The 24,300-nt window shown below is 25.6% G+C and overlaps 1 protein-coding gene across 1 annotated transcript in view; it reads right to left on the bottom strand.

The window, feature by feature from the left end:
• The window catches only part of dysf (dysfusion), a 78,844-nt gene that overhangs the window by 45,380 nt on the left and 9,164 nt on the right, over window positions 1–24,300 (bottom strand). Inside the window, exon 2 of the mRNA XM_065515663.1 lies at window positions 1,528–1,709. Coding sequence (XP_065371735.1) covers window positions 1,528–1,709 — 182 coding nt within the window. The remainder of the gene's footprint in view (window positions 1–1,527; window positions 1,710–24,300) is intronic.

The following is a 24,300-nucleotide window of genomic DNA, read 5'->3' as shown; positions in this document are numbered from 1 at the left end:
GATGATATTATAGAAGAATAGTTTTCAAATTTGTTCCACTCATTTTTCTTTCGACATCCTGACACAGCTGACATGAGCGACATTCTCGCTTTTATAGTCTTGCATGATTCTTACGACTGAAGAGTCAATATACGACTAAGGAATCGTTGACGTCCAAATCCTCAATTTAATATTTTATAACGAAGCTGACGAACATATAAAAAAAATCGAATTATTATTGCGTAAATGATTCCGAACGATTTTGGCTACACAAATGTTCGCGATAATATGGTGAATTTAATGTTCGTCGCGAATATATAAAGAAGCTTTTTCGTTGGTATTGCGACTCAGTCACTTTTGTAATTTTGCGCAATTCAGACAACATTTGAAAAAACAGTCGGTGACAATTTGTTGTTGTAAATTGTCTGGCATTCACCGTGGAGCATATTTACGATATCTAAAATTTTTTTTTCATAATTTTTTGCTATAAAAATTTTGCTCCATATAAAAAGTTTTTAATGAAAATAAAATAGATTAAGAATCTATTGTGCAGAAAAAAACAAAATAATATTGTCGGAAAATTTTTGGCGAAAAAGATTTTTCGTTGTTTTTTAAAACTTCTATTTAAAATTGTTTGTATTAGTTGTCCCTAAAATATTTAAAATATTTGTCTTTAATTTTTTTCTTTTCCAAAAAACTTTCCATATTATTCCCACCATCTAATAATAGTCATTTATTTTGTAGAAGATTTTCAATTAGTATGTAAGTAAGGTCTGTCTGATAAATTTAGTAACTAATTTATTTAATGTGCCAACATTTACTAATTTTATATAATTATTATAATCTATTGAATTTTTTTTCCTGTCTTATTTAAAGAAACCAACAAAAAAAAAAACGTAAAATTATAGAATTTACAACATGAATGATTGTAAACTTGTGGAGAAGTAATAAAATAGAAAATCTAGAATTACAGCAAAAGGCAGATTACAGCATTAATTTGAAAAACTTACAACAAGATGTTGTTTTTTTTTGTATATTTTTTTGTTTATCCCACACATTAATTTGAGCAGAACAATTTTCGAAATTATCTAAACAAAAAAAAAAAAAAACAGAGAGAAAATAAAGAATTACGTGCAATTTCAATTACACTCAAACAAAAAAATGTTAAAGGCTCAAAGGAAAGGAAATAGTGAAAGGATTGAAGATTTAAGTTTAAAAAGAAAACTATTGCTTTTTATAGATTTATTTGGTTTAAAAACTTTTTCCAAGTGTGTTATTTAAATGGTTGTTGGCCCTTTATAAGTACATTTTGTTAGAGAACAACAAACAATCCAATTTTCTATTGCAATTCAACTAATTTTATAAGTCCATACGAGTGTAAGATAATAAACAAAAAAAAATAAAAATAAATAAATTATACAACAATTCACAGATGTTAAATAAAATTATTTGATTATATAATACGTACTACAAACAATCTAAGAGTTACCACACGTACAAAAATTCTATAGAATTTTTTATTATAGATTCTTGCAAAAACCAACTTACCTTGTTGAAAATAATTCGCTTTTCTCACATACACACACACTAAAGCCATCAATTGCAGCTGGGATAAACGCTGTCGCGTTGATTGTGGCAACGGCAGTAGATCTCGTAAATTGGCAATTTCAGCATTAATTAAATCTCTACGCAGTTTGGAGGCACCTTTTGTTGATTTGTTTGCATCAAACCTATAATTTAGAGGGGTAGGAAAAGAAATAATATAAAAACTAATTATTATATTGAAAAAATATTAAAGAATAAATAAATAAATTCGTAGAAGTACTTATAAATAGATGGTAGCTGCTGCATTGCCAGCGACTTTTTTTATGAATCATAAAACCAAAAGTACAAAACGAGAGAATTCCTTTGAATTTAAAGCATCATTTCACAGGTATTAATTTTATGTTATCAACTTTTAGGGCTACTGTTTGGGGTTAAACATATGAATGTGCATAAATACATGTGTGTAAATTTTGGTCTGTGTGTAAGTTTATTTCGGATTAGCATTTGTATTTAACAACATTTAAACTTTTACACACACACACACATGATTTCACAACTTGAATATTGATCATGAAAAGCAGCTATCGATGACAGGATTGCCAAAGTTAAAGATTTCTAAATGTATTCAATTTGCTTTCCATATATGAGAAAAACGAAAGACTTAAGACTCAAACTTGTTAAAACGTAGTCGTGTTACTTCGTGTCGGCTATATGACATGTTTGTTTCCTAAGTCTTTTGTTTTGATATGAAGGATTCGTTATTTGATTTTCATATTTTAGAAAAACAAAAGACTTAAGACTCAAACTTGTTAAAACGAAGTCATCTAACTTCGTGGCGTTTATTTGATGTTTGTTTTCTAAATCTTTTGTTTTGATAAGAAGGATTCGTTATTTGATTTTCATATTTTAGAAAAACAAAAGACTTAAGACTCAAACTTGTTAAAACGAAGTCATGTAACTTCGTGGCGTTTATTTGATGTTTGTTTTCTAAATCTTTTGTTTTGATAAGAAGGATTCATTATTTGATTTTCATATTTTAGAAAAACAAAAGACTTAAGACTCAAACTTGTTAAAACGTAGTCGTGTTACTTCGTGTCTGATATTTAATAAGTTTGTTTCCTAAATCTTTTGTTTTGATGTGAATGAATCTTTATTTGATACTTTTCATGAATTTCTAACTTCCAGAATATTCATTTCAGACATTATAAAGTATGTAGTATATGAATTTCAAAATTTTGTAGTCTTGCACGATTACCGCGACACTTGTTTGAAAACGTCGATGACGAAAAAGCGTATCGTTTCGTCCAAGTCTTACGAGTTAATGGTGGATATTGTCGGTCATATAATCGATGAGATATAAATCGACGACATTGTCAAACCTTCACAAGTTGTCGAGAAATTGAGGAATATATAAAACAAATTTCATGTTTATACTACGTTAATAAGAAGATGACTGACGACACTTGTTCGTAAACGTTACTGTACAATAGACAGTCAATTGATGAAGAAATTGACGACATCGTCCATATAATCGTTAAGATCCAAATAGGCTACATTTTCACTTCTTCAAACTTTGTCTGCAATACTGAGGTTCAAGGTTTTATAATGACATTTCCACTCCTATAGTCTAGCACGTTTCGGGCGACACTTTTTCAAAAACTTCATTGTTGAAAAGGTGTAAGTTTTCGATGAAGGAATACACAATATCGTCCCTATTTAAAGTTAAAATTCTTACTGTGTTAATGACAAAATGAGAGACTTTGTCGCTTTTGTAGTCTAGCACAAATCTGGCGACACTTGCTCGAAAACTTCGGAGACGAATGAGAGTAAAATTTCAGACTGGGAATCGATTACGAAAAAATGGAGATTACTGTGGACCATATACTATACTAATCGACAACATTGTCGACTCTTCAAACGTTAACAATAATATGGTGGATTTAATATTCTATAATATCCTCGACTAATATAATAAGGAACTGGTCAATGACCATATGAACCAAATTGTCACTTATCGCGATAAGCGTACAACAATGTTGCAGATGAGTAGTTGAGAGTTTTCGAATAAGAAATCGTTGACGCCCGTACAACGTTAATATCCAAATGGACGAATATAAAACGTTAGTACTGCGACAATAACAAGATAAGCGACAATGTGGCTCATTGAGTCATGAGTCAAATTTTCGGCAAGGAATCGTTGACTAAGAAATTAAGGATATTGTCGCCTATTTAATCGTAAGTTACAAATTCAAGTTTCGACCAAGAATTGGTTGATGGAAAAATAACGGACATTGTAGACCACACAATCATTAAAATCCAAATCTACGACATTGCCGCTCCATCAAGACGTTAGTACTGCGACAATAACAAGATAAGCGACAATGTGGCTCATTGAGTCAAATTTTCGGCTAAGGAATCGTTGGCTAAGAAATTAAGGATATTGTCGCCCATTTAATCGTAAGTTGCAAATTCAAGTTTCGACCAAGAAATGGTTGATGGGAAAATAACGGACATTGTAGACCACACAATCATTAAAATCCAAATCTACAACATTGCCGCTACATCAAGATGGAGACAATATGATGATTATAATGGCGTTGATGAATATATAAATGAATGAGACGTTCTTACTTTGTCAATAACAAATCTAGCATAATTCATTCGACATTTGTTGAAAATGTCGCTGACGAATGAGACATTTTATTTTAAAAACTCCTTTCTATACTAGAAACGTATTTTTATACTAAAAACTACTTTTTATACTAAAAACTACTTTTTATACTAAAAACTACTTTTTATACTAAAAACTACTTTTTATACTAAAAAATACTTTTTATACTAAAAAATACTTTTTATACTAAAAACTACTTTTTATACTAAAAACTACTTTTTATACTAAAAACTACTTTTTATACTAAAAACTACTTTTTATACTAAAAACTACTTTTTATACTAAAAACTACTTCTTATACTAAAAACTACTTCTTATACTAAAAACTACTTTTTATACTAAAAACTACTTTTTATACTAAAAACTACTTTTTATACTAAAAACTACTTTTTATACTAAAAACTACTTTTTATACTAAAAACGCATTTTTATACTAAAAACGCCATATTATACTAAAAATCCAGTTTTACACTAAAAACACCTTTTTATACTAAAAACTCCTTTTTATACTAAAAACTTGTTTTTATGCTAAAAATTATTGTTTGTACTTAAACGTTTGTATTAAAAATGGTTTTTTACCAAACTATATTTTTCAATTTTCCCCCGCATAATTATTAGCTAAACCTGGCAATCCTATTTAGTTTAATAAAACAATGCTTGTGTAGTTTTAGTTTATGGTTGTCTGGTATTTTGTTTCTTAATGTCTGACTAAAATAGAGGGAGGTATCAACGCTGGCGTCTGGCCTCATCATCAGTTCGAGTACAATTTAAACAGAAATAAAAACTGAAAAAAACAACACACACAAACATATAACATTGATGTATCACAAAAATTCGCAAGCAGCATTGTTTTAAGCCAAGTATTTTTTTTTTACCAAAAAAAAAATAAAAATAAAAACAAAAGAATACATAGAAAGAATTCCATATGAAGAATATAAAATCCAGCTTCTTTTATTTTGTTCAGATGAGTTTTTAAAGTTTTGTTTTTTGGTATTATTAAAGCCTTTGGGTGGTTTTGATGATGGGATTTATATATTTGTTGCACATTGTGTTTTTCAGTTCAGTGCAGTGCAGTAAGTAGCAACTTTGGTTACCCGCCGAGCAGCTTACAACAACTAACTCTTTATGCGTTAAAGTAGCTGCTTACTGGGATTCCTTTTGGTATTTTATTTTATTTTTGGTTTATTTCGTTTATAATGAGTTTTATTTACACTTTTCCCACGCTACAAATTCATAATTTTTGTGAGCAAAAATATGATTTGTTTTTTATGTTGCCAACATTACATTATTGATTTAACAATTATTTGAGAAAGAAGAGCTCAACAATTTGTATTCAAGTACCACAACTATTTAAGGAATAGTGCAGCATATATTTTGTTCTTTAGAAACAATATATTTAGATTTTTTGCCAATGTGTTTGTATTTATGGTTTTACCTCATCCTATGATTACATTTCATTAGTTTTTAAGCGAAAAACTCCAGAAAAATTCCTAGAATTTTTAACATTTCCACTGAAAATTGTAAACCACAACTACGAGTACAATACTTATCATCATCGTCTTCAGTATTATTATGTTTAGAACTGGGATGTTGTTTGGCATGATGCTTGTGGTAGTTGTGAATTCAAAATAATCAAACATATTGTAGCAAAAAAAAGTTCGCACACTTTAGTTTTAGAAATTTAAGCTTTTTGTGAGTTTATACAATAAGTAAAATGATGTGAACAGGTGGGTCCAACTATTAAAGTATATTAAATTGGTATATTTTCATCATCATATTCATTATCTCTTTTTGAAAGTTGTGTAGACAAATTTAACTAATCTGTATGCAAAGGACTTTCCAGTTGTTGTTTGTTGATTAGCAATACAATGTTTTATCTAAAATAATTAATACTAAAACGACATCAACAACATATAACAATCATGTTATTTTATTGCACAAATTCCAGAAAATTCATTATGTGTGTCAAGTCGACATTTAAACATCATTTAACATTACTATATACCACTTTTATGGAATTAATTCTTTAAGTTGTTTTAGACTTTAAAATCCGTCCAAAGGATATTTAGTTAATATTTTAGGTAATGCATTTTGCGTTCAAAACCAACTTTTTTTCCGATGTCTCTTATCATTGTTATACATCGGAATTTGTAAAAAAAGTCGATTTTAAATTTTTTGTTAGTTAGGGCATTTTGCGTTTTAGGTAACGATATACTAAATTCGTGGTTTTATATTAAAAAACTTATTTTTATACTAAAAACTTATTTTTATACTAAAAACTTATTTTTATACTAAAATCTTATTTTTATACTAAAAACGTCTTTTTATACTAAAAACGTCTTTTTATACTAAAAACGTCTTTTTATACTAAAAACGTCTTTTTATACTAAAAACGTCTTTTTATACTAAAATCTTATTTTTATACTAAAAACGTCTTTTTATACTAAAAACGTCTTTTTATACTAAAAACTAATTTTTATACTAAAAACTAATTTTTATACTAAAAACTAATTTTTATACTAAAAACGTCTTTTTATACTAAAATCGAATTTTTATACTAAAAACTTCTTTTTATACTAAAAACTTCTTTTTATACTAAAAACGTCTTTTTATACTAAAAACGTCTTTTTATACTAAAAACGTATTTTTATACTAAAAACGTATTTTTATACTGAAAACGTATTTTTATATTAAACAAGTTTTATTATGCTAAAAACATAAATTTATACTTTTATACTAAAATCTTTTTATAATAAAAACGTCCTTTTATACTAAAAACGTATTTTTTTATACTAAAAAACTTATTTTTATACTAAAATTCCTTTTTATACTGAAAACTCCATTTTGATGTTTTAATTTTTTTTGCGAAATAAACTTTTTAATGAAAATATTTTGTTTACTAGTTTATTAATACGCCAAACTTCATTTGTTTTTCGAACATAAATCACAATAATTAATTTAGAAATTAATCAATGATGTTCTCGCAAGTTATTAGTTTTCTACCAAGGGCCTTAGTTTGAACATTAAAGTGTTTTTTATACTTTTTTTCTTTAAAACCAAAAATACACATCATTTTTCTTAAACTAAAACAACCACAAAAAATAATAATAATAAAACCTCAGCGTAACACTGGTAGCAATATCGACGTCATCATCATCATCAGGGTCTTCATTATGAGGATCAACATGATGTTGTTGTTGGCTTAGGAAATTTTGTGTTGCCACAAACGAGATGTATCACTCAGTCACTCGACCAGGTTGGTGGTAAATAACACAACCAGCAATATGCAAAAACCACTACATATCAGCAGCGACAACAGTGGCAGCAATAGCAACCAACCAATGGCTATATAGACAAAAAACCCCCCAACAAAAAATATTTATGCTGCACACGAGTACGAGCTGCAAATGTAAAGAAAATACAGTATTTAGAATAATTTTTGTTGTCTGTTGTTGCCACAGTCAAACTCTCACACTTTTATTTCTGCTGCTTGCTGCATCGCTATTGTTACTGTGGCTGTGTGGTTCTTCTTTTATTTTTGGGGTTTTCATCGACAATCAGCAGTGGTGATGGTGGTACGTACTAGTGGTTGGTTCTTCGTGGTGATGATGATGGTGGTGGTCAATTATCTGTTGCTCTGTTGTTTTGCTACCGGTATTGAGTTTAAAAGTTGGCATTTTACAGCTTACGAGCATAATGAAGTTTATGGATTTATGAGCGCTGTTCTTGGGAAACACCAAGTGTGATGGCAATGAAATGAAATGCTACAAAAAAGCACCAAGAGTAACAATTTCTCTCATTTTTGCCTTTAAGTTAAAGAACAAAAACAACAAAAGTATGGTAGTTGTATTCTGTAGTAAAAACTTTAACAAAAAACTAACGTTTACGCGTGATATTGATCGGCGCTTCGTTGCACACATAATCTGTAGCTTTTTTCTGTCGTTTTTTTTTTCGTTGTTTTTGGTTTGATTTTTGTGGTCTGCATAAACCATATTCTTAATAACGGATTGCATGGTTTTAGCCTTATGTGAGCCGGTTGTTTGCTTGATGCTGCTTGCTACTTACATATTTCATCATTCAATTTTTTGTTAATTTTTTTCTTGCTACCGGGCAAAATATTTTGTAAATCTCTCAAGTTCATGTTGTGTGTATGAATGTGATACGTGCATTTGTTGCTTTGCATATTGGTTCATATTGATAGTCTTTTTGCCTTAGCTACTGTTTACTGCTGCCTTTTGCTATTTGTTGTTTTTTTGCGATGATTGCTTTAATTTGCGTGCGAAAGTTTTTAATAAAATCTTGAAGAAAAAAAATATGAAAACTACAAATTCTGGCAATATTTTTTTTTCTTTGCCAATACATCATTTACAATGTTCCCATGACTGTTCTTTTTTTCGTTTTGTATTTTAAGCCATGGTTTATAAAAGTAATAATTTTGTAGGCGACCAAAGTTTTTTATTTTGCATTCTTAAAGAGAAAATTTTAAAGATTTTGGTTTTATACATAAATTGTTGCAGATTTCTGTTTATGTATGTGTGTTTTATAGAATATCAGTAATAATAAGTTGGGAAAAGCTAATTGTAAGACAAATACCAAAAGACAGTAGCAACGTCTTTTGATATTTATCTTATGTGAAGTTGTTTGGACGAATGTCAACAAGCTATCATATTATTATTATTAACACATATCATTTTGTACTAAAATCTTCTCTACCAAAAACTACTTTTTATAGTAAAATATTGTTTTTATACTAAAAGGTGTTTTTATACTTAACAGAGTTTTTTAACGGCTTTCTATACTAAAAACGTCTTTTTATACTACAAACGTCTTTTTATACTAAAAACGTCTTTTTATACTAAAAATGTCTTTTTATACTAAAAACTACTTTTTATACTAAAAACGGCTTTTTACACTAAAAACTTTTTTTAAAACTAAAAACGTCTTTTTATACTAAAACGGTTTTTTAATACTAAAAACGTCTTTCTATAGTAAAAATTTCTTTTTATACTAAAAATTTCTTTTCATACTAAAAATTTATTTTTATACTAAAAACAGCTTTTTATACTAAAAACAGCTTTTTATAATAAAAACAGCTTTTTATACTAAAAACAGCTTTTTATACTGAAAACGTATTTTTATGCTAAAAACGTCTTTTAAAAAACGATTTGTAATAGTAAAAAAAACATTTTTATACTAAAAACATTTTTTAATTCTAAAAACGTCTTTTTATACTAAAAAATTATTTTTATACTAAAAATTTCTTTTTATACTAAAAATTTCTTTTCATACTAAAAATTTCTTTTTATGCTAAAAACGTATTTTTATACTAAAAACGTATTTTTATACTAAAAACGTATTTTTATACTAAAAACTATTTTTATACTAAAAACTATTTTTATACTAAAAACGTGTTTTATTACTAAAAACGATATTTTATACTAAAAACGTATTTTTATGCTAAAAACGTCGTTTTATACTTAAAACGTTCTTTAATATTAAAAACAGATTTTGTTACTAAAAGCTCCTTTTTATACCAAAAACTCGTTTTAATACTAACAACTTTTTATACTAAAAACTCTTTTTTATACTAAAAACTCTTTTTTATACTAAAAACTCTTTTTTATACTAAAAACTCTTTTTTATACTAAAAACTCTTTTTTATACTAAAAACTCTTTTTTATACTAAAAACAGCTTTTAATACACCTAATTATACTAAAAATGCCCTTTTACGTTTCAAAACGGAAAAAACTTTATTTTTTCGAAAGCAGAAATAACGATTATATAAACTAAAGTAAAACAAACGAAGAGTTACACAATCTTTTACTCAAATATAATAAAACAGAATTAAAATTCACTCGTTTAATATTATTTCGTCCCCTCAATAAAACAATAGTGTATAAGCATATACACCATCTTTTATAGCATAATAAAAATCTACATAACTGATTCTATGATCAATTGAAATATTACTTTTGTTCCAGATGTCTACTAACACAAACATTTTAAGCTCAATTATTTCGAAATGGCCAAAAACTATTGTTTTTTGTTTAAGGGGATGATTTATGAAATTAAGTTCTTGTCTGTGATTTAAAATTTTTTTAATTAGAATTAAATTTATGAACATTTGATAAAATATTGAAAGATTGAATAAAATATTACATTTATTTTAGAGAATTTTAGTAATTCGATTAATTAATAATATTCGATTAACCAGTATTTTTCGGCTTTTAAAAATATTTTTTAAACTAGAGTCATATACATATATAAAATAAGTATTAAAAACCAAATATTATTTTTATTTTATACAAACTGTGATTTTTAACAAAATTTTTTTCGAATATTTTAAAATGTTTATGAGTAACTAACTTTTTATGACTTAACTAAAATAAAATAAACAACGAGTTGCAAAAACATTTATTCGAATAATTTAAAACTGAATGAAATTTTATTCGTAAATAATTGTTTTAAAAAATTATTTAGTTTTTTCACTTTAACTTCATATTAAGTCAGAATCAAGCAAACGATGAATTCAGAATGTTTTTAAACTGAAATGCATTTTATTTTTTAGTACGAGTATTTTCGAATAAACTGTATTTTTTCAACAAAATCCATGCAAACATTAATCAAATATTGTAAATAAAAAAATATTAAAACTAATTTTGTTAATTTCATATTTCCTCATACTTCTTGTTACTTTAGTTACTTGTCTTTTGCATCCCAAAACAAGTAACTAAAAAGACGAACCATTAATACTAGTTAATTACACTAGCAGTACATATTTACTCGGCTCATTTTCTGAGTTGACGAATTTCAATTGACTGCGTCTTGACAACATGACAACAGACACACGCTCCACCAATTTATCAAGCAAACATACATAACAAACAACTAATTGGTCGAAGACTGCCGCAGATATAAATACAACAACAACAATATCAAAAACAAAACAACAATAAATAAAACATTAACCACTCATTCATTCACTCACTCTCACACACGTTTCAGGTTCAAACAATCACTATCAAAAAAAAAACACGAATGTTTAAAATAAAATCATACGAATGAAAAACTAACCGAACCACTTGTTTATACATACGTGAGTAGGAATGTGTATCTGTTTATGTCTGTCGTGTGTCTTTCTCTTGGGTGTTGTGTTAAAACTCCACATGATATGATGGAGTCGTTGGGGAGAAAAAGATTCGCAGTTGTTGTTGTTGGTTGTAATGTGTCACACGCATCAATGATTTTACGCGTACGTTTGTAGGTATGTATGAATGAATGTTTATCATGTGTGTATGTCCAATAATCATTAATAATGTATGAATCAGAGATGGAAAATTATTTACAATTGCACTTTTTGTAAGGTACTAACTACATACAATTATAAGATACAAAATATACCATTTTAAATGTTTTTATTATATAAAACTAAATTTTCTTATCACTGGCCATGATCGAGAACCACTAGTTAAATTACTTATAATTGTTTCAAAATTTGAATAAATCATTGGAGAAGTTTTGATAATAACCTTTACAACAAATTCATAATTTTACAAAATTAAAAAAAATTTAATTGAAAAACCAATATTGTAGTTATTTGATGAAAAATTGTCGTTTGGTAACATTAAACAGTTACCTATTTTTCATCCCCAAAAAGTATAATTTCTAAATGGTACCAAATTAGTAACATTGATTTGACACCCCTGCTATGAATTGGACATGCTTATATGCGTTTACTCACATGCAAACAAATCAAAAGTATTTTCACAATGCGCCAATCGTACGACTGTGATGTTTGATGATCACGATGTGTGAGAAAAAAGAGATGGATGGATATGGTTTGTGATCGATGCTTTTTTTAAATACGATTATTGTTTGTTTTTAACTTTAATAAACAAATAAAAAAATATACTAAAATAAATAGTGTTTGATGCCTGTGTTCAAATATTTGTTTTATCGCACAAGCACGAAATATTATTATTAATTGTGTTAAATCAATAAAATCAATATTTTGCAGAATATCATTTCTTTTTTTGTTCGAAGTTGTTATTGGAGCACGCTTTGAATTTACAATTTTACGCTTAATTTAACTATGGCTAGACTTTATTATACATTTAAATGTATCATAAGCTTTGAAGTTTCTTTTATCTTTCTTTTATTTTTATTTTGTTGTTAAGCTGAAATAAAAATAAAATTTAAACACTGAATAATGTATTTTGTGTATTATTAGGTATGTATTATTAGGTATCGGTGATAAAATGATGATGCCAAAGCATGTGAATTGATTATACTGCTACTAGTATTTTTATTTATGTTTTAAGAAATAAAAAAAAATCACTTTTATTAAAGAAATTAATGAATTTTTAGTACGAAATTTTACACTTTATTCAATTTAAAACATTTTATCAAAGATAAATGCTCAAAAATTTAATTTTTAAACTAAAATCATATAAAAATTTGGTTTTTTGAACATTTATTCGAATATTCCAAAACCGAATACAATTTTATTTGTAAAAATTTTTTTAAGAAATTTCATTTAATTGCTTAAACATTTTGAACCACAATACAACAAACGACGAGTTACTAAACAAAATTAACGAATATTCTAATACATTTTTTATCCAAAAACTATATATGAAATTGTATGTTTTCGCATTTTTTGTAGAACAATTATTCGATTATTTTTAACCGAATAAAATTGTTTTCGAATATTCTAGATAATCTGTATATTATTTTGAATTTATATATAAACATTGAAGAAATTAATGAATTTTAGTACGAAAATTCCGAATTTATCCAATTGTAAATGTAAAACCTTTTATCAAAGACATTTATTAAATATTGTCTAACAAAATCTTTCCTGTCCGCCTGAAAATATGGATAAAAGGTGAGATTTTTCCTAAAATGTAATTTTTTTTTTGCAAATTCACATATATAATTTAATAAAAAGGATCCTAGTATTTTCAATCAAGAGTTTGCATAATGTTTTTCAGAATTTCAAAGTTGAATGGACTTAATTGTTATAAAGCTCAGGTGTATTTAGATCAGTGGTCGCCGTTCATGATCAGATTAATAAAAGAAGAATGTAAGGGAAACTCGTTAAAATTATCAAAAGCAAAAACCGATTGGTGATTGTGCATCAAAAATTCAACATTACAATGCATTTACTAATGTGGCGTATTATTTGTCTGCCGACCACTGATCTAGATAGAAATTCAAAACAAAATGTAGCAGCATAAACACGAAGTCTACCCCTTAGCAAGGAATTATTAATCTATATATATAAAAATGAAATGGTCCATGTACGGCTAGAGCGATTTGGCTGATTTTTTTTTATTCGATTCGAAATTTTCAGGAGATGGTTTGTAAAAAATTAAAAAATTTCGGCTAAAACCGGCTTTTTTGAGTCCAGTCAACTGTAATAAAAAAGCCCCCTAAAGTATGCAGTACAAATTTATATATTTTATTTGCAAATAAATAAGAGCAGGGTTGGAGAAACTTGAAGAACTAACATTAATAAATGCCACCGGGCGAAGCCGGGGCGGTCAACTAGTAAAATATAATTGCGTGATAAATACATAATAAATATAGAATTTCTAAGCATTCAGAATCCAGTCTATGATGTTATTAGTTTTAAGACCATACGGCCCAGTAGGACAAAGTTAGTCACATCAAATGTGATCAAACATTTGCGAACTTGTAACATTCACAAATATTAATCGATTAACTTCTAGTACTTTATGAAAAATTTTACTTATTTTTACATTTTTTTTCAAAAACTCATTGAAATTTCTGGTAATTTTCTAATTTAAATTGATAATATTTTAATTATCTTATCCTATATTCACATTTGAGCTTTTAAACGCGTTTAAGCAAAATTTTGATTAAGTTAATCAAAGCCGTTCACATTACATTTGAGATGAATAAGTTGACACTAAAATGATTAAGTTGACAAATAAAAAACAACAAACAAATTTATGTTTCTTTAAGGCATTAAATATGGAAATAAATACTTTATTAAAGATATCAGCATATTATTTTAAACTGTTTAATTATGAAATTGTGAACATTGATGAATTATTTAAGGTTTTTTAAGGAAAAAAAAACTTCTGTCAAAATTTATATATCGGTACTACACTGAAAGGTGGCCGATGCTACATCATCGTCGGTTTGAGGTACATATGTTCAGGTGATTCTATGTGATTAATGATGTGATTAAGTTTTAATCATGACAATTTGAAGTGATTAACAAATCATTTAAATGTATGGATAATCATCTCGATTTTGAAGTGATTTCAGCTTAATCACGTTTGAGATGATTAACTCTGCAAATGTGAACATAGTATTATTTGTTTCAAAATGTTAAAGTCAACAATTCAAAAATCATTATTTGTTAACATTTAAAACAAGGCTGTGTTTTTACTTTAACTTTTTTAATGTCTGTAATGCCAATATTTATCTATTCGATAACATAATTTTTCTACAGAAGTGATTATTCTATAGAAAGTTTTCGATAACATAATTTTTGTATAAAAAACTTATTGATAACATTATTTTTTATGGAAAAGTTATCGATAACATTATTTTTTTTAGGAAAAATTATCGATAACTTTCAGTTTCTATGGAAAACTTATCGATAACTTTCAGTCTCACCGAATAAATTGAAGAAAAGTTGTCGATAATTTTATTTTTCTATAGAAAAATTACACTCTGCTACAAAATAACACTTTTTGTCAGAACCTGAAAAGCGACCTAATGGAGGTTGTAGGCCTAGGTGAGGACATACTAAAACCGTTTTCAAATATTTTGAAACACCCTCAAAATTTTGAGTTATTTTGAAAAAACTGTTTTAGGGTAGGTCGTAGTACTTTAGTACCTCTACCTCATACATTTTTAGACCGATTTCAAACTTTTAAACAATTATGGATAGGTAAAGAATAAGGCTTTCATAAAATGTATGCACAAAATCTATATTCCAAGAAATGGTATAAGTTTTTATAAATAGTTTCACTTTCTTTTTTGTAATTTTTCAAATTCAACAATAGGTATTTTTATTTTTTTCTATGAAACCCTATTTTTTATGCACAGTATTTTAAAGAAAATATTATGTAAATAAGAACGAGACATTAGTTGCCAAAATCAGCTTATACTTGTAAAAGTTATTAAACTTTTTCGAAATAAGTTCGACAAATTTACCTTGTAATTTAAAAATTGTACAAATATTTTTGTTTGATTTTTTTTATTCATATGTTCTAAGGGAGAAAAAACTAAAAAATGTCTTAATGAAAGTTGAATAACTTTTACAATTTTCATCCGAATTAAATAATTAAAACCATGTTTTATTAGGAACTAAATTTCCTTTATACATTGTTATAAATTTTTACAAGCTTCCATATCAAAATAAGCAATGAAAAGCGACTAAAATCAAAAAAGTTCTTAACAAAAACCATACTTATAACCAGGGAAACCGGAAATATGCTCTAAAAAAAGCGTTTTAGGCGCTTTAAATATGCAGTAAAAACTTTAAAATATGCTCTTAAAATTTAAAAAATATGCTCTTAAAAAAACAAACTTTTACATAATTTTTAACCAAAAAAAATTTACTTAAATTTTCAAATAAAAATCGTTGTCTATTGGATCTGAAAACATTTTTAAATATAGAAAATATTCTTTCGACATCAACTGATGTTACAGGAGCAAATTTAAAAGACAATATTTCTTTAACACTTAGAACGGTTAAGTTTGAATTAGAACTAAAATTTGATATTTAGATGGAGCTATTATTAAAATAGTGCTTATTTTATATTAAAACAAGTAAGAGCGTTATATTCGGCTGTGCCGAAACTTATATACCCTTCACCTAATTATACTTCAAAATAAAAAAATTTAAATATTTTTAGGTGAACAAAAATTTTTTTTCAGTTTTTTCATTTTTTGGATAAAAAATTTTTTCAAATTGTTATTTTAAATTTTAAAAAAAATTTATGTTTTTTAAATTTTTTTTTGGTGAAAAGCCATCTTTTTTCAATTTTGAATTTTAAACAAAGGAAGTAAAAACCTGTAACACAACAGCGAAAAATAAGTAAGACAAAATTTGTTTTTGATAAACTCAAAATATGCTATTAAACAGTAAAATATGCTCTAAAAACGCAAAATATGACATAAATATGCTGTTAAAACAAATATATGCAAAAATATGTATTTAAGGGTAAAATATGCAAAAATATGCACTAACAAATCAATGCCAAAATTCTTAAATAGTTCTGAAACGTGTAAATATCTTATCCATGTGCTCATTAGACTCACCAGAAAAAACATGCATTTGCATATTTTGGTTTCCCTGCTTATAACTTACAAATGTATCAAAATATGCACGTCAGTTGAAAGCGTAATCAGTTTTCTTTTTAAACCAGTTTCGTTTTTGAGGGAAAAAATCAAAACCTTTTTTATATTTGATAAAAAAAATTATGAAATTAATAGAAAACGATGGTTAAAAGGGAATTTTTAATATCTCACTACATAAAATACTATAACTATATTAAGTTTTTATATAAAGAAGATATTATGAAGAGTTTAAATTCGAAGTAATTAGATAAAGCTGTATAATCAGATCCTCATTATTTATAGATAGACTTGAAAGAACATGTTACGACATGTTGCGTTAAAACTTCTTAAAGTAAATAACATAACTAAGTTATTTCTCAATCATAATGCTACGAAATGTTAAAATTTAAGAACAGTTTTCCTTCTATTGCTATTTAAACAAAAAAATGTTAACAAAATTATTAAGGGCTCAAGTCTTATGCTCTTAACCATGTTCCCTCATAGTTTTTACAACAATAATAAACTAAAAATATGTTTTTTTTTTGTATGATCAATAAATATTTGTTTAAACAATTTACAAACGATCATAAAAGAACTGGATCAAAAAATCATAATAATAAAAGAAACTGAAAAACTAACAGTTTAATGTTATTACAAAAAAAAATAAAAAAACAAACTCATGCAACATAGCATAACTATGTATGTAGTAAATAGATAGATAGAGAATACTCGTACATAAATAATTATGTAGAGTATTTGTTGTGTATCTTCCGTATTCTCACCGAATAAATAAAAACACTGAAGTGTTAATGAAATTAGCAACCCTTCTTCTGGTTCTTGTTCTATTCAGTTTTCTACTAAATCTTTTGCTGCTTCCAATTTGTTTCTCTTAAATGTTGCACTGGGTTTTTTTATTACAAACGATGCTGGCTGTGAACTATATTAGGTCTACATGTATATTGGTAGCAGTTAAAGGTTTTTCTTTTTACAATTTCTCGTTGTTGTTTGGGCTACAAGTTTTTGTTTATATACATAAATTTTCTTGGTCTGCTAAAAGTAAATAACTATTTGTTTGCTTATTTGCTCAGATATATAGTACTTGTAGCTACAAAATTAAGTAAATCTTTTGGGGTGCTAATTGACAGAATTCACAATGCATTCGCACGTTGGAATTTCTATTTGTTCAGTGTGGCCGGCCAAAAAGGTGGCACACATGAGAGAGACCCCGGTGTAAAGCAGCAGCACAGGGTTTTGTAGCTGTTAGCTACAAAATCCTCTGTTGTTATTGTTGTCTGAAGTCCAAGTAGCGACAATGTGACTGACTTACTGAATGATCAGATAATGTTAGATCTTGTTTGTGTATATATGGGAGTATGTAGATTTTGTTGTATCTGTGTGTTATATTTTCTCCATTTAATTAGTGTAATTAAATATTTAGAGCGCATTTAACAGTTAGTATTGTTTTTTCTTGATTTTTGTTTAGTTGAAACAGTTTTCGAACTTTTTTTTTTTTTTTAATAACAGTTAACAAATTGTTGTTGATGTTTTTCGTCACCGTTATTGTTTTTGATATGGATTTTCTTCATATTTTTTTTTTTAGATTTATTTAGTAAAATGTGTTAAAATTATGATGTTAATTAAAATTTAATTAACTCGTAAATAAAATGCTATTTTTCAAGTTTTTAAATATTTCTGGAAAATATGAAAGTAAATTGTGTCAGTTTTATTAAAAAGATATCTTAATTTTAAGTAAATTTAGGCTAAAAGTTGTTTACAGAAATTTATATTTATACAAAATTTATTTTTTTAACAAAACTAAATTTTTTGTGTAACAATTTATTTTGAGCACAAACATTTGTATTGAAAAAATTAATCAATCGATAATCTTTTTTATTTAAAGAAGTGTTTTCGAAAACTTTATTTGTCTACAAAAACTTTAGTTTAGACATTTTTTAAATAACTTTAGTTTTTTTCAATTGTCGATAACTTTAATTATTTTTAAACTAAATAATATATTTTCATAAAAAAAAATTTCGATAACTTTTTTTAGGAAAAATTATCGATAAATTTATTTTCATACAGAGAAATTATCGATAATTTAATTATAAAGAAAAATTATCGACAACATATTTTCATAGACACAAATTATTGATAACATTATTTTTCTATGTAAAAGTAATAGAGATTTTTAATTTTCTATAGAAAAATTATAGATAATAGAAGTTTTCTAGAACAAATTATAGATAAATTTCATTTTCTATACAAAAGTTACTGATTACTTATACTTTCTATTGAAATGTAATCGTTAACTTTAATTTAATTTCATAGAACAAAGATATCGATAACTTTATTAACATAAAGCAAAGATAACGATAATTTTAGTTTATAAATACAAATTATAGATAACTTCATTTTATAGAATTATCGATAACATTATTATAGTAAAGTAAAATTATCTAATTTTATTTTCACACTGAAAAATTATAGATAACTTTAATTTCATGGAGCAAAATTATGGATAACTTAACTTTCATGGCGAAAAATTATAGATAACTTTATTTTCATAGACGAAAATTATCGATAAGTTCATTTCATAGAGAAAAATTATCGGTAACTTTATTTTCATGGAAATATTATCGATAATTTATATTTTTATTGAAAAAATTATCAATAACTTTATTTTTCTGTAAAAAAGTTATCGATATCTTAATTTTCTCGTAGAAAATTTATCAATAACTTCTTTCTTCTATAGAGAAGTTATCGATAACTTTATTTTTCTATAGCAAAGTTATCGATAACTTTTTTTTTCTATAGATAAGTTATCGATAACTTTATTTTTCTACAGAAAAGTTATCGATAACTTTATTTTTCTACAGAAAACTTATCGATAACTTTATTTTTCTACAGAAAACTTATCGATAACTTTTTTTTTCTACAGAAAACTTATCGATAACTTTTTTTTTCTATAGAAAAGTTATCGATAACTTTATTTTCCTATAGAAAAGTTATCTATAACTTTATTTTTCTATAGAAAAGTTATCGATAACTTTATTTTTCTGTAGAAAAGTTATCGATAACTTTATTTTTCTGTAGAAAAGTTATCGATAACTTTATTTTTCTATAGAAAAGTTATCGATAACTTTATTTTTCTATAGAAAAGTTATCGATAACTTTATTTTTCTATAGAAAAGTTATCGATAACTTTATTTTTCTATAGAAAAGTTATCGATAACTTTATTTTTCTATAGAAAAGTTATCGATAACTTTATTTGTCTACAGAAAAATTATCGATAACTTTATTTTTCTATAGAAAAGTTATCGATAACTTTATGTTTCTATAGAAAAGTTATCGATAACTTTATTTTTCTATAGAAAAGTTACCGATAACTTTATTTTTCTATAGAAAAGTTACCGATAACTTTATTTTTCTACAGAAATATTATCGATAACTTTATTTTTCTATAGAAAAGTTATCGATAACTTTATGTTTCCATAGATAAATTATCGATAACTTTATTTTTCTATAGAAAAGTTATCGATAACTTTATTTTTCTATAGAAAAGTTATCGATAACTTTATTTTTCTATAGAAAAGTTATTGATAACTTTATTTTTCTATAGAAAAGTTATCGATAACTTTATTTTTCTATAGAAAAGTTATCGATAACTTTATTTTTCTATAGAAAAGTTATCGATAACTTTATTTTTCTATAGAAAAGTTATCGATAACTTTATTTTTCTATAGAAAAGTTATCGATAACTTTATTTTTCTATAGAAAAGTTATCGATAACTTTCTTTTTTCTTTAGAAAAGTTATCGATAACTTTCTTTTTTCTTTAGAAAAGTTATCGATAACTTTCTTTTTTCTTTAGAAAAGTTATCGATAACTTTCTTTTTTCTTTAGAAAAGTTATCGATAACTTTCTTTTTTCTTTAGAAAAGTTATCGATAACTTTCTTTTTTCTTTAGAAAAGTTATCGATAACTTTCTTTTTTCTTTAGAAAAGTTATCGATAACTTTATTTTTCTATAGAAAAGTTATCGATAACTTTATTTTTCTATAGAAAAGTTATCGATAACTTTATTTTTCTATAGAAAAGTTATCGATAACTTTATTTTTCTATAGAAAAGTTATCGATAACTTTATTTTTCTATAGAAAAGTTATTGATAACTTTATTTTTCTATAGAAAAGTTATCGATAACTTTATTTTTCTATAGAAAAGTTATCGATAACTTTATTTTTCTATAGAAAAGTTATCGATAACTTTATTTTTCTATAGAAAAGTTATCGATAACTTTATTTTTCTATAGAAAAGTTATCGATAACTTTCTTTTTTCTTTAGAAAAGTTATCGATAACTTTCTTTTTTCTTTAGAAAAGTTATCGATAACTTTCTTTTTTCTTTAGAAAAGTTATCGATAACTTTCTTTTTTCTTTAGAAAAGTTATCGATAACTTTCTTTTTTCTTTAGAAAAGTTATCGATAACTTTCTTTTTTCTTTAGAAAAGTTATAGATAACTTTATTTTTCTATAGAAAAGTTATCGATAACTTTTCTAGAGAAAAATTATCGATATCTTAATTTTTCTGTAGAAAACTTACTTTATTTAGCCAGAGATAATTCTACTTATCATTTAGAAAAAACGAATTTCAATTAAAAAAAAAATAATCTAACAAACAATTTATACCTTTTTAAAAATATTATTTCTGGTTTTCATTTGTCTTAAACGCCTGCTGTCATAATTCTGTTTTCCGACAAATAAACAAATAATAACAGAAAAAGAAAACGTTAAAATAATAACAAGGATCAAAAGGTGCTAATCAAGTGCAGAAAGAAAATAAAGTTAACAAGCTTGTTAAAAAGTCTGCAAATAATAACAACAAAAAATACTTGTACATGCACATGTGAAAATTAAAAAAACTGTTAAGGCGTCAAATTTTTAAATTCCTACAAATCAACAAAAAAATCACACATGTTTAACACACATGAGATAAAACCAAAGCAATGAACTAAAATTTAATTTTAAAAAATTTGCAATAAAACACACAATAGCTATTTATAAAATATCAAGGAATTTCAATATTTTTCTGGCACCTTAATTGGTGCAGAATGTTCTTTCAAAAGCTTTATAATAAATTTAGATTTTTCACACTATAAACTCAACTTATACAGCTCCCTACTACACCCACCACCATCCACACACGTACACATCACCTGTATGGTTAATACGTTTAATTTTTTTTTTACTTCAGATTTCAATACGTTTAAAATTAAATGAAAAAGAAAAAAAACTTAACAAAAATGATACGTTTAAAACACCTTAAGAGATAGAACAATATCGTAATGTTACGGGAAGAAATGTTCAATTTAAGGGTCGGTGCTTAACCTTGTTTCTTTTCATTATTTTAGATTTAATTTTTTTTTTTATTCTGGGTTTTTTTTTTGTTGCTTCATTTTTACCACCAACTCTACGTTGAGTTTATTTTTAACGAAAATTACTACTAAACCAGCCAAGACGAGAGTTAAGAGTAGAACTTAAAGCTTTAAAGTTTATACAACTCGTTCATACATTCGGACAAACATACAATTATGTCTATAGTAGAGCAGTTGAATATGGTGCAAAACAGCAACGAACAGTGGTGTAAAATGTGCAATATTTTAGTAATCAAATAATTTTTTAATTTAAGTTTTGTTACAAAACAAAATTACAAAATTAGTACAAAATTTAATTTTTAGTATAAAATTACATTTGAGGAGCCGCATAACAAAAGGTATTTTTTTCGAATTTTTTTACAAATTGATTTTTTTGGGTTGAAATCTTCAAGAAAAAATCTATTTCCCAAAATTTTTAAATTTTCAAAAAAGTACCTTTTGTTCTGCTGCTCCTCATTTTTAGTACAAAATTAAATTTTTGGTACAATATTACGTTTTTAGTACAAAATTAAATTTTTGGTACAAAATTACATTTTTAGTACAAAATTACATTTTTAGTACAAAATTACATTTTTAGTACAAAATTTAATTATACGTATGAAAATAAATTTTTATTACAAAATTTAATTTTTAGTATAAAATTAAATTTTTAGTACAAAATTTTATTTTTAGTACAAAATTTAATTTTTAGTACAAAATTTTATTTTTAGAAATAAATTTTATTTTTAGTACAAAATTAATTTTTGTTGCAAATTTAAATTCTTAATACATACATAATTAAAACATAATTTTTAGTACAAAACCATATTATAGTGCAATAAATTTATTTTTCTATACAAATTTTTTTCATAAATTGATTTTCCTATAGAAAAGTTGTCGGTAACTTTATTTTGTACGGTACATAACTAGATATCTTTAGTTTTCTCTAGAAAAATTATGGATATCTATAGTTATCTCTAGAACCATTTTTGATAACTTTAGTTTTCTGTATACAATTTTCCGATAACGTAAGATTTCTATAGAAAAATTATATATAACTTTATTTCTTCATAGAAAAATTTCGATAACTTTAGTTTCCACTAGAAAATGTATCGATAACTATAGTTTTATTAAGAAAAATTATAGATGACTATAGTTTCCACTAGAAAATTTATCGATAACTTCAGTTTTCTGAAGAAATATTATCGATAACTTTAGTTTTCTCTAGAAAAATTATTGATAACATAATTTTTAAATAGAAAAAATTATCGATAACTTTCGTTTTCTAAAGAAAAATTATCGATAGCTTTAGTTCCTCTAGAAAAATTATCGATAACATTAGTTTCCACTAGAAAATGTATCGATAACTATACTTTTCTCTAGAAAAATTATCGATAACTTTAGTTTCCATTATAAAATTTATTTAAAACTTTAGTTTTCTCTAGAAAATTTATCGATAACTAGTTTTCTATAGAAAAATTATCGATAACTTTGTTTTCCCTAGAAAAATTATCGATAACTTTAGTTTTCTATAGAAGAATTCTCGATAACTTAAATTGTATGTAGAAATATTATCGATAACATTATTTTTTCATAGAAAAATAAATTTTTTGTAATACAAAAATTAATTTTTAGAAATTGTTTTGTTTATTTCAGTCTCCCTTGCCACTGTTTAACATTGCAACGTCATCATCGTCGTCATCAACATTGCCATTATCCACATCAATATCACACAAGTCTTTTGGCCAATGTTTCACACAACTAAAGAATACAAGTAAGTACGAAACAGTTTATTTAATTTTTTTCTTTCTTTATTTTCATTTTTTTCCAGCTTTACTTCAAAAGTAAAGTAGTTTAGTGTAAGACTGTTTTTAGCGATTTAGTTTTTGTTGTTGTTGTTTTGGTTTGTGGTGGCTTTAACTTATTGGATTGCATTAAAAGCACTAATTAATTGGAACAAAATAAAATGGCTTTAAAACGTTTTATTTTCGCAGCATCTCCAATGACCACGCAGCAGCACTCTGTCCGTCTTATAGAGTTGAAGAAGAGATTACGACGAGTAGATAAATGGCAAACTACAAGCTGCTGCAGCAGCAGCTTCCACAAAGGTCATTTAATGAACTAAAATACGAAAACAAAACAAAAAAAATCAACCAAAACAATTTTGAGAAGAAAAAAAAACTTTAGCTAGATTGTTATTTTTTTTTCGAAATCCCTACCCACACGCCCTACTCGTAAAGCTCTATATTAATGTTGTTATTGTGCTTCCCAAGAGAAATGTGAAAATTATTATAATTGAAAATTAAAAAGATATAATTGTAATAAATAAATCTTTAACAATAACAATTATTTATTTATTTTTTTATACGTA

This window comes from Calliphora vicina, chromosome 1 (assembly GCF_958450345.1).
Source record: "Calliphora vicina chromosome 1, idCalVici1.1, whole genome shotgun sequence".
NCBI classification, from domain to species: domain Eukaryota; kingdom Metazoa; phylum Arthropoda; class Insecta; order Diptera; family Calliphoridae; genus Calliphora; species Calliphora vicina.
Note: the sequence above shows the minus strand (reverse complement) of the source record. Positions and strands in the feature narration are given on the sequence as shown.